The sequence below is a fragment of the Humulus lupulus genome, chromosome 5 (genome assembly GCF_963169125.1).
Source record: "Humulus lupulus chromosome 5, drHumLupu1.1, whole genome shotgun sequence".
In the NCBI taxonomy this organism is placed as follows: domain Eukaryota; kingdom Viridiplantae; phylum Streptophyta; class Magnoliopsida; order Rosales; family Cannabaceae; genus Humulus; species Humulus lupulus.
Genome location: NC_084797.1, coordinates 223,126,389 through 223,138,390, shown reverse-complemented (window position 1 = coordinate 223,138,390; position 12,002 = coordinate 223,126,389). Strand labels below are relative to the sequence as shown.

Below are 12,002 nucleotides of genomic sequence, written 5' to 3'. Positions count from 1 at the left end.
ATGAAATTTATGTTCTCTAACAGAAATTGAGCGCTCTATGTTCAAGTCCTGAATCAAATACTAAAAGGAATAACTAATCTGCTTTCATTTAAGTAAGGAGCAGAATGCATATTTGTGAAGTATGTTCCCAACCACTTGTAGTTCTATGACTCCAAGATAACATGAATTTGGTCGTAGGAATATTGTACCTTACCTGATAAGTCAAAAGTCATAAAAGCACAAATAGGAGTTCATTACTCACTTCAGGATTGAGGTTAAGTCTCAAACGACCATCGATTGATGAATGTTGAACTTTTATATTTTAATGGAGATTATCATAATTTCTTTCTTTCATCATGATTCAGTCCAATACAATCTATATTGTATACAATACCTCTTTCTCTCCGTGTCGCTACACTTAACAGTCTAGATAAACTGTTCTGTCTTAAACAGAAGATAGACTATACTCATAATCTTTATTAAATAAACCTCCTACTTTATTTAGCAATTATGAACAATTTTTATATTATTATTTTGAATTAAAACAAACTATCTGATTGGATACTGGCGAGATGCAACCCGAAGATATTTATAATTTATAATAATTATTAATGATACACGTGACATGCTCTGATAGGTGAGGATAATTTTTCCTAAAAACGTAATACAAAAATTCGAAAAAAAAAAAATTATAATTTATTTTATATAGTTAATTTTATACACCTGCTTTTTTTTCCACACTCATTTCTAAATTAATCCATAACAAATTTTTAAACTTTCTTTTCACACACTTTTTAAATATTAGTACAAAATTACTTATTAGTAAATAATTTTTTTTTTAATTTTCTTCACTTTTATAATTTATTATTACATAAAATTAAAACATATTTAGCACTCTCAAACAAGAGACAAGGGAGGGCGCAATAAGCAACAAAAATCACAAAATGCTTGAGTTGAAAATAAGTCCATTTTATACACTATGATACAAATATGCACAACCGTATATATACCCTGATGTTTGATTTCGTTAGGGAATAGCTGTACAATCAAGGGGTATACTGTCCAACCATGAATCATCCAAAAGAGGGGTAGAAGGGTCCAACTCAGAAGGCCATTCAGAGCTAACATCTATTTCCTCGAAGGTGATAGGTTTGGATTTTCCACTTCTGCTTTGAAAAATAGTTTGCAGCCATAAATTACAATGGACAAATACCAAATCATTCAACTTTTCAAGTTCTGCACTGCTACGCTTCTTGTTGTGTAAGCTCTCAAATGTCGTCCAATTCCACCTGCAGCAATGTGAGCTGCACGGTTGGCTCAATATGCGCAGTGCAGCTCTTTGAAGTGTGGGGATTTCATAGCCATATCCTGCCCACCAATCACCTAAGCAAAGGGAGAAGAGAATAACATAAGTGCAAAAACAGGACAAAGATACAAGGCCCGAATCCAAAATGAGAAAACAAAGGCATTGGAATACTATCAATTCGATTTTGAAAAAAAGCCCCTTCAATGCATTCGCATAAAAATAAGTGATCAAAACTTAGTGAAAATTGTCAACTGTGTAATGAAAGGCGGGTTCAATAGCTTTGCTCATACCTGGGGCATTTAGTGTCCTTCCCATGATTGCAAACTGAGTCCCAAGAGCACCCTGAGCACCAATATAGACAGGACTTTCCTTTGTTATTTCCATCTTATCATTATCTGTGATAGCCATTTTCAACATAGCTTCTTGAAATCCATTCCTCACACTTAAATTAATCTTAAAATTTGGATTGTAAAATGTTGAAGGATTTAGGAATGCTGCAGCTGCATGCAAGGATGAATTAAGCTGCCCGTTCCATCTTCGCTCAATTATATCCCAAATCGGCATGTATTTCTCTTCAACACCCTTATAGTAGGCTTTTATGCTAACCTTTGCCCTCTCTATTCCTTCGTACATGTATCCCATAGCTGGCATGTCTCCATCAACAATTCTTAGGATCTTAACAAATGGCTCAGACACACTAACAGCCTCGTGGGCATACTTCCAAAATCTGTCTAAATACAGTAATGACTTTATAGCTTGAGCCTCGGATTGTCTACTGTACTTGGAAGATAACAACTCTGTATGAGAAAACATGTGCTTTAAATTGTCTTCCTGGATCACAATAGACCTCAAGGAGAGGAAATAAGTCACATATCTACTAATTCGTGGTCGGATTAATTCCATTCCACCAGTGAACTTTCTCATCATATTCAGAGTCCATGATTGGCCATAAAGATACCTGGTTATGGTCTTTGCCTCCTCCAAAACTGTATTCACCCAATCTATGTTACCAATATCCTCCAAAATCTTATCAATGCAACAAGATGCGCAAGGAGACCAAAACAATGAATTGTACCTGACCATGAGAAGCCTGCCAGCATAGAGAAAACTGGGTGCTGTATCAGTTATAACTTGAACGACATTTTCCACACCAACCTCCAATACAAGAGACTCTAGCAACCCAAACATGTAATTAGAATCATCCCAATTAGCTGACACATCAACCGATCGCAGAAACAATGTCCCCTTCGGGCAAGTAACTGAGAACACAACAAGTGATTTAGTCCCACCATCAGACCAACTATCACATAAAATAGTACAGCCAGTTTCTTTCCACTCCTCTCTATATTTCTTATAACAATCATGCAACTCACCCTTCATTTTTTCCAACAAAGAAGATCTCAATTTCTCATAACTAGGGGCTCTATATCCCACCCCACACTCCACTATAGCATCAACCATTTCCTGATAGCACAACGATTTAGCAGCACCAAAAGGGATACAATTACTATAGAAAAAAACCGCAATCTTCTTATCAGCATCGTCTTGTTTTCGCTTTTCAGCATCATCTACATCCACCACTGGTGGTTGCTCACTTGGGGAAGGACAAATGCTGCCATTATGACCACTAGATCCATGGTGGGGTTGGAAGCCACCACTAGCAGAAGAGCTATGTTGTCTGCCATTAGAAGCAGCCACAGCTTCCACCGCCGCAGCCGCATGATTGAGCTTATGTTTCTTAGTAGTTTTAACATGTTTCTTGGGAGTGTTTAAGATTGTTAGAATACGGTTTTGGACATGGGTTGGGACATGAGTACATGGGACAATGTCTTTGTTCTTAATTTGAGCTAAGTGAAACTTCATCCTATAAACTCCACCACTGAACTCTCTCTCACAGTAATTACACCTAACTTTCTGTCTATTTGCATCAACAAGCACACAGTGTTCCCAACATGCATCTCTTCCTCTAACCATTTCTTCTTCTTCCTCTTCTTCAAATTTACTACTCAAATCAAAATCGCTTTATTTCAACACTGAAATTGTAATATACATAATCAACCCAATTGTGTACAAATAATAATATTTATAATAAAAAAAATGAAAATTGATAGATGCATTTCTCTAATAACACCATTTTAGCATCAAAAAACAAAAACTTGATTGATAATTATGAGAGAGTGAGATAGAGAGATAGATACCAGATCGGAGATTTCTTGGGAGAGGTCAAAATCGGGAAGATGAGTGGAAGCCGAGGAAATGAGAAAATAAATACTCGGCGATAAATTGGTGGTCCTCGGAGGAGAGAGAGGCAAAGGTGAAAAATCGTCTCACGTGATCTGTGCGTGCCTTAGAGTCCTCCTCCTCGACACTTTCATTTTTCCTCAAGCTTAAGCTGCAGTGCAACATTATATAATTTACTTGCAATTAATTATCGGGGATTTATGTGTGAGGGTATTCCTTTACTTTTTGGTATGACATGATTATTTTTTAGGCACGTACATTAATATATATTACAGTATTTATTATGGTTATAGCAGATATTTTATAAATTTTTAGAAAAAAATTAAGTAATTTATAATGCAGGATTTAAACACTGAGTTGAACGCGTTTTTTTTTTTTTTTTTTCATATAAACTTATAAAATGTTATGACTATAGTGAACCATCATTATAAAAAGAAAATAAGATCATAATATATTTAGGTACCTAAACGGTCATGATGTACAAATAGAGTAAAAAAGACTACCCGCTCTTAATTGTATTATTTAGGGATAAACATATAATTATATAGCTTTGTGTAAAATTACAGACTACATCTAAAAAAACACTGTATATTTATCTTTGACCCGATTTTTGTTGTTACAACTTGATATTTAATTTTAACAATTAAATCATTTTTCTAATAAAAATAATAATAAAATTATTATTAAAATTAATTTATAAGTTAACTAAAAGAGATGGCTTTGTTCTAAAAAACTGGCAATTAAATTCATTACTAAAAAAGATGGCTTTTTACTGAGAATCGAATAAGATATCCATATTCTAACTATTTTATTGAAGAAAAATAACTACAAGTGGTAAAACTATCGAGTCAAATTGGTGCATATATATATATATATATATATATTTTTTTTTTTCTCGAGGATTTGTTGATACCAATCAAGAGAATTTAACTCATTAATGTCTCGGACTAGTCCAATAAACACGAAAGAACAATAAAATCATCAACAATTTCACAATGGCTCAGGAACACTGGTAAGACGCCAATAAGGTAGATAGTGTCAACGTAAATGATAATACATGAGAGAACAACAAGTAATACCCAATGATGGGGATGCCAGCCATGTTTTGGTTTATTTTGCACCACAAAAAATTTGGACCAAAACTACGAAAAAACAAGGCTCAAGTTTGTGTTTGAGACCCAAAACTTTCTTCTTGGGAAAAATTCTACTGGGCTGAGCTCACTTGTTGCCTAACTTTTCGAGCACAGTCAGCAAAATTCCGAACGAGATGGGCGCATTTCAGAGGGTCTTTGAGATGTTCTTTGTAGCATGATAAGCAAGCTTCATTCTCAGCTACACAAGGCAAAGGCTTCTGGTAAGGAAGCTTGAACTCTTTATCACGGAGATCTTTCGCTCTTTGTGTTACTTCCTGCACCATGTTATCTTCCTGCTTCTGCAGCCTCTCCACAACTCTTTCACTCTCTTGAAGGACCGATCGAATTGCATCCAACTCTGCACTAGAAGAGTATGCCGTAGGGGGTACCGGCAAGAACATTGGAGGCTGGAGTGGCCATCCTGTAGAGGTCGATCCCTTGTGTGTCTCAAAGTTATCTGAAACTTGCTTCTGGTTTGCTTTAGTTTGAGGTTGTTGTTGAGGCACTCGCGGTGACTTAGCTCTAGTTCTTTTAGTCTTTTTCTTCGATTTATCTTCGTCATTGCCAGCCAAGCTATTCACCAGGTTGCGGCTAATCTGAATACTAAACTCACCCATGACTTCACAGCTTCCTGATAAAATGCCTAATTACATTAACCGAAGTAAAACAAGCAGATTCATTTCTCTCTATAGAACTCCTATATGTTTCTCCTTTTCGCCATAATGCCTAAACTGATTACAGAACAATAATTCTCCATTTCAGAAACAAGAAATTTTATGATGTTCATTCGTTTCTTTCTCCTAAAAATCAAACCTCTGTATATAAAAAAGATGGAATATAATTATGTAAAGATAAGGAGATAACACAGTCAAGTTAACCTACCTACCCACTGTCATGGAAATGGTAACCATTGAGCTCACATTTGGATCAAAGTTTCAGAGCAACAAAATAATGGGTGCCCAGAATAATGATTTTGAATCTCTAAAGCATGGTGGTAATGCCATAATTCTTTAATGGAGATTAAACATAAGCAGTATCAGGCAATGCCCAACAATGATGGAAGAAACTGAACAAAAGGGCATATAAAGATTCATTCATGGGTGCAAGAGCATCACAATCAGAAAATTGAAGACTAACATAATTGAACAAAATCAAACAAGGCTTTTCGCCTATCCCCAAATCATTCGAAACTCATAAACCCTTGACTTAACAAATATTCCCAAATACTAGCCTCCATTTCACTATCACCATGCACAATCAACAACGTAATTATCATAATTAAGCCAAAAATTTCATGGAAACCCTAATCGGTAGAGGAAAAGGAAAATCACACTTGTTTTATCATTCAATTAAGTTCAACTACATTCATTTATAACTCATAACTCAAAGATGGTTCAAAGCTTTTGCCGCAATACATATTTATATATAATACATATATAACGAAATGAGAGGTACCTGGAAGAAGGTAGATTAAGCCAGAAAGATTCTTGAAGACGATGAACGAAATAGGGTCTGGACTCTGAACTCCCCAAATGAACCGAAGGTGGGGTAGAAATTTTTTGTTCCAGTTATACCCTTGTAGAAATGGAAAATTACAAAATGGACTAACTAGCAAATAGTGGGGAATTGAAGACTTTGAAAAACAAAAGCATCTTTCACAAACCCAAAAATAAAATAATAATGAGATTTTGGGCAATTCTCATTTAGAAGTGCACAAATTTGTAGAAGAAGAATTGTCCTAGAAAAAATAATTAAAATGAAAATTGGTATAAGTTTAAAATGAAAATTGGTATAAGTTTGGGGATTTTTAAAAAATATAGCTTTTATACTATCAATGTGCATAAATATTGGAATTATATTTTTCTTAATTTATATAGGAAAATTTATTAAAGACAAAATTAAAATAATGGAAACACAATTAGTAGCTAACTAAAATATGAAAATTTTCCTTTTTTTTTTATCATACTTATATTTTCTTTGATTTTGATGGTAATTTTATTTTTTAATTTTTTTCTTCATTTTTCAATTATTTTTTTTTCTTTTTTCCTTACTTTTTTTTTTTTTTCTACCAACTTTTTTCTTTATCTTTTTTTTTTTCCATTTTTCCATTCGTATTCTTCTTCTTTATTAATTTATCAAATTTTTTATTTCATTTGTAATGTTTTGTTTTTTTTCTTCATATTTTTTCAGTTTTCTTTCTTTTTTTTTCTCCTTTTTTCTCATTTTTCCTTCTATTTTTGTATTTATTATTTTATCCTCCCATTTTCTTTTTCTTTTTTCACACATATAAGCTTTTTTCTTTCTTTCTTTTTTTCTTTTTCCATTTTTTTTTTCATTTTTCACACATATGAGCTTTTTTTTTCTTTTTTTTTTTCTTCTTCTATTTTTTTTCAATTTTTTCTTTCCATTTTCCCGTTATTTTTCTTCTTCTTCTTTTCATTTTTATTCATTCATCTATTTTTTTCCTTCATCATTTCTTTTGTTTTGTTTTGTTTTTTCATATTTTTTTTAGTTTTCTTTCCTAAGTTTTTTTTTTCCTTCTTTTGTCTTCTTTTTTTGTACTTATTCTTTTCTCATTCCATTTTCTTTTTTTCCCATTTTTTCACACATATTTTAACATTACATAATTATTTTACTATTTTTTTATGTATTATATTTTATTATTGTAATTTTTTTTATAGTTTTTTCCACTATATGTAAAAAAATTCAAATCAATTTTTTCAGCATTTTCTTTTTACTGTAACCCTTATAGGAACACCAAAATTTGGAAAGAAAACTAATAAAAATATGCAAACGTGAATGGATAACCAGTTACCCTGATGGGAACATTCAAATCTAGAAAAAAAAATTATATGAAGAAGATGGGAGAGAAGGGAAAGGGGGTGGATCTGATTTTTTTTTTCTATCTTCAAATTTGTAGAAATTGGTTACCTTCCCGTTATTTGTATGTATATTTCTGGGATAACTGGTTACATTCACGTTCTTTGTGTGTATATTTCTGTGGGTAACTGGTTACCTTCACGTTAATATGTGTGTATATATTTTTGGGTGCTTTATGGTAACTAGTTACCTATGTTACTAAAATCATAGTTATTTTTTCCTTTTTTTAATGAAGTGTCCTTCCTCTTTTTCATTCAGATTTGATGTTTCTTTTCATATTTAATAAGAGCAACCCGTCACCCCTCTTATGGTAACTGGTTACCCCTCTTATGGCAGAAGGTTACTCCTCTTAGGGTAACTGGTTACTCTTCCTGGTACATGTTATTTAACCTAGCTCTATGATTTTTTTTTTTTACATAATTGCCAAAGATAAATCAAGTAACTGGTTACCTTACCCAGGATTTGAAAAAATATATGTACAATATAAAAATAAGAAAAAAAATTTTATAATAAATAAAAATAATAATAAACACAATTCATATCACAAAAAAAAAAGGATTTTTGCAAAACAACCAAAAAAAATTTAATATAAAATTAGTTATATAAAAAGAATTCTAATTCAAATTTTGACTTAGGAGTCAAAGAATTCTAGTAATGGGGAAGTTTCATTCCAAGTAAATTAACGGTGCAAAAAGATAAGTAAATATATTGTGATTGTTAAGAATGAGTAGTATATCAAATCATTTGTGTGGAGTGGAATTAAAGAAATTCAATAAAAATTACAGAATGTGAAAGTCAAAGGGATTGTTTGCTTACCCCAAGTGTTTGGCTAACACAATCTTAGAGTAGGACTCAAGAATAGGAGTTGGCTAAGATATATAATAGAACCTGATTATCAACCTACCAAAAAACCCAAAAGGGTGGTCTCCATCGTTTATAATACTGAGACAAAATGTATCATTCAGTAAAAAAATTTCATAAATTTTGTAGTTTTGCACCATTGATGAGGCTCTTGAGAAAAATGACCAATATTTTGTCAGAACTAATAAAAATCTCATGGACAGGAAAGGAAAATCATTATGAGAACTGGTTGATTTTAGAGGGCAGGAGGAAGTTTTCAAGATATTTTTTAAAATGATTTTAAAATACCAATGACAGTTCTTGCTTCATGCTTATTTAGTTAGTTTGATGGCACCTAAAATAATATAAAAAAGTTAAAATAAAATAACATAAAAATATAAAATCTACCCTTTATAATTACTGAAAATGTAAGTTTTTTTCCTGAAAAACGTAGTATAGAAAAGTTAAAAAAATTAAATAAAATGAAATTACAAAACTATCATTCTACTTGAAAAAAAAAGTTAAGTGGTAATAAAGATATGGCATAATCAGAAATTTTGACAAAAATATGGAAAAAAAAAAGCCATAAATATGATAAAAAAAAGTATAAAAAGCCATAAAAAATTATGTTGAAAAAAAGCCATATTTTTTAAAACTTCAATAAAAAGTCCATATAAAATGTAATTTCCACTATAAGTTTTCGAAAAGAAAAGAGACAAGAAATCAAAGTAGTGAGGCCCGACAAGAGGGTGGGGCAAATGGGACTTCGACCCAAATCCCCAAAATTTAGGGTTTTTTTTTTATATATACTAATATGGACCAAATTTTACATTTATATTGTCCCTCTTTTTGTCAACATTTATACGACATCACTCTTTATTTTACAAAAATACGGTTTGTTCCACAAACTCATTCATGCATGCAAAGGGAATACCCACAACAACGAACTGAGGAGCAACGGAAAATCTCCATGAACGCTAGTGATTAAGATTCGTAAAACAGCAGTAATCAAAACCTCATCAAGATCTGAGTGGAAAATTGAAAAAGAATTTCAAAAAAATACTACAAATAAAATGGGCAAGCAATGGGAATGAACTTTTTAACCATCAAGATACCTTATAATTGCTTTTGAATATTTGTTGTTATTTGAGTAAACTGGTTGTGATCTGATTGATATTAGATATATTTAAGAGATATATACATATATAAATTATTGTTATTTTGGGAAAAAAAAATATGAAAACAAGAAGATTATTTTGATTTTTTTTTTATCAAAATATATATAAGATGTTGCTTGCTTTGGGGTTGTGGCAGGTCGGGTTGATGTTATCGAAACTGGGATAAAAATTGAATAATTTTAACTACAAACATTCTAAAATAAAACAAAAATTAAGAATGTGTACCTTTTAGGCAATGGAATCAATACCGATTATGATACAAAGCAACATACACTGGGATGAGAAAATGAATTAAGTGTTTTCTTTTAATGAAAGTTCAAAACTTTATTAAAGCAAATCCTGAACCAATACCAAGTTCAAAGCAAAAGAGATATCATTCCTTCTAATAACACAGAAAAGAAATAGGACTCTCTAGCCAAGCAATGAGCTACCCTATTTGCTGATCGTTTTGCAAAATTAAGATAAACATTAGACATTTTAGATAACAAAAGTCTATTGTCATGGACTAAGAAGCCAAACGGTGACACCATAGGTAGAGAACTACTAATTGCTTGAATCACAACCAAACAATTTGCTTCCAAAGCAATATTCTACCAATTATTATTTTTAATCCAGCTAAGTGCTTCTTTAATCCCCACTGCTTCTGCCACTTCAGGAGCAACAATACCTCTCCAAAAACCAATTTGACTTGCAATAAAATTTCCTGCAACATCTCTAGCCACACACCCAAACCCATAACCACCTTGACCCAATAATAAAGCAGCATCAACATTGATTTTGATCTGATGTATACCAGGTGGCCTCCATTGCTCAGCTCCATCATTTGGTAAATGTGCTACCAAAGATGTTCCAAAACTTCTTTTTTGAGCAATTGACCACTGATAAAAAAAAATGCTCTACACAACACACAATTATAAGAGTATTGGAAAAGTATTACAATATAGGGAAAGAATAGTGGTAAAGTAAATACACTTAAATAAAAAAACAGCAAATGAATAAAAAAAAAGGAAATCACCGCATATACGTTATTTTAGCTTTTTTTTTTCATTTATACGGTTTTTCTCTTTTATTCCCATTTTATATTTGTTCTTTTTAACATATATGTTAATACTTTATTTGGGCTTTCATTTTTACGATTTCAACACAGCTTCAGACCCCTCTTCTTTGTTCTCTTCTTCTCTTCTCTGCATGCATAACCAAACCCAAATTTATAAACCCTTGCTACCACTAATCTGAAGATCCATTCCACTAATCTGCAAATCCATTCTTTTTTCTCGCCAAAAGCACACGGTGATTGCAGCTCATCTTGTCGACAAAACTCCATTGGATTCGGTCCATATCAAAGCTTCGAACCATAACTATCCCCGACTGGTTTTGGTCCAAATCCAAGCTCCAAAGCTGCTCCAGATCAAGAAATTGCTCTCAACTCCAAAGGTTGTTTCTGAAATAAATCGCTTAGCCAGGTAACCCACTGCACTTATTTTTTTCTGTTTGTGATGAACCCAAAATGGGTATGTTTAAAAATTTATAAATCGCAGGCACACGAATCGTTCATATAGAATAGTGATCGTGTAAGCAAGGATATCGAACCTAAATGAGTTGTCTTAAAATCGAAAAGAAAACTATTTTAAACCAAAATTAATAAATTCTAACCTAGTTCCAAAGATTGATGGGATTTTTTAATAATGAAAATAAAATAAAAGGCAATAATATAGAAATTAAAGATAATATATATTACTAAATTAATAATTGTAAATAAGATGGTAAAATAAGATTATTAAGGATTAGAATCCACAAAATATAAGTTCAATAATATTTATAAGTACATTGATTCCCAAGTTTTAGTGATAGTTAAAATAAATTAAACTATCATTTTCCAAATAGATTTATAATTTTAAGCACAAATTACTTCTAAAAAGATAAGATTTTTCTTCACTTTTCAAAATTATAATTTCAAAGCATTTAGTGTAAATCAATCTAATGAAATAACAAATAAATCAATGAACATTATTTATAAGGCAAAACATAATATTTTTGTTCTAAGCATGGATGTGTACAATTTAATGACATATTTTACACAAAGAATATTATGTATTTGCACTAATGAAGAACAAAGTTTAAATATGTGATAACAATCCAAAATACATGATATTTAAGATGAAAGAAGATATTTGAAGAAGAAAATTCCATAAACTTTGTTGCACAAAATGGGAAATCAACATACAAAATAAACACTATCTAGTTACAAATTGTTTCATCATCACCTTAATAATCTTAGAAATATTAGAAACACATAACTAGAATAGCAAATACAAATTAAAAATTACAAACATAAATAGGAAAATTTGGAGGAGAAACCTCCAAATTTTTCCTCTAAAAATACATAGAAAGTAACAAAAAAGAAGAAAAAGATGAAGAGAATTGAGAGGTTTTGAATGTGTAGAA

General features: G+C 31.5%; 2 protein-coding genes across 3 annotated transcripts; both read right to left on the bottom strand.

The window, feature by feature from the left end:
• Positions 1-903: 903 nt before the first annotated feature.
• On the bottom strand, positions 904-3,727 carry LOC133778236 (uncharacterized). Its single transcript, XM_062218107.1, has 3 exons — positions 3,484-3,727; positions 1,576-3,318; positions 904-1,362 (listed from the first exon to the last, which is right to left on the bottom strand). Exons 2-3 carry the CDS (start codon positions 3,257-3,259, stop codon positions 1,007-1,009), a joined length of 2,040 nt encoding a protein of 679 aa, XP_062074091.1. The 5' UTR covers positions 3,260-3,318; positions 3,484-3,727; the 3' UTR covers positions 904-1,006.
• A 701-nt stretch (positions 3,728-4,428) lies between these two features.
• On the bottom strand, positions 4,429-6,270 carry LOC133778235 (uncharacterized). 2 transcript variants are annotated; one of them, XM_062218105.1, is made up of 2 exons: positions 6,115-6,270; positions 4,429-5,290 (listed from the first exon to the last, which is right to left on the bottom strand). In XM_062218105.1, exon 2 carries the CDS (start codon positions 5,274-5,276, stop codon positions 4,731-4,733), a length of 546 nt encoding a protein of 181 aa, XP_062074089.1. In that variant the 5' UTR covers positions 5,277-5,290; positions 6,115-6,270; the 3' UTR covers positions 4,429-4,730. The 2 variants fall into 2 exon arrangements, with proteins under 2 accessions (XP_062074089.1, XP_062074090.1); XM_062218106.1 differs by having other exon boundaries at positions 4,429-5,390; positions 6,115-6,233.
• Between the last annotated feature and the right edge of the window lie 5,732 nt (positions 6,271-12,002).

Coding starts and splice junctions, on each gene's coding strand:
- LOC133778236 (XM_062218107.1), bottom strand. CDS start 3,259: ATGGTTAGAGGAAGAGATGCATGTTGGGAACACTGTGTGCTTGTTGAT. Junction 1,363..1,575: donor AAGGACACTAAATGCCCCAG/GTATGAGCAAAG, acceptor CCCTTTGCTTAG/GTGATTGGTGGGCAGGATAT.
- LOC133778235 (XM_062218105.1), bottom strand. CDS start 5,276: ATGGGTGAGTTTAGTATTCAGATTAGCCGCAACCTGGTGAATAGCTTG.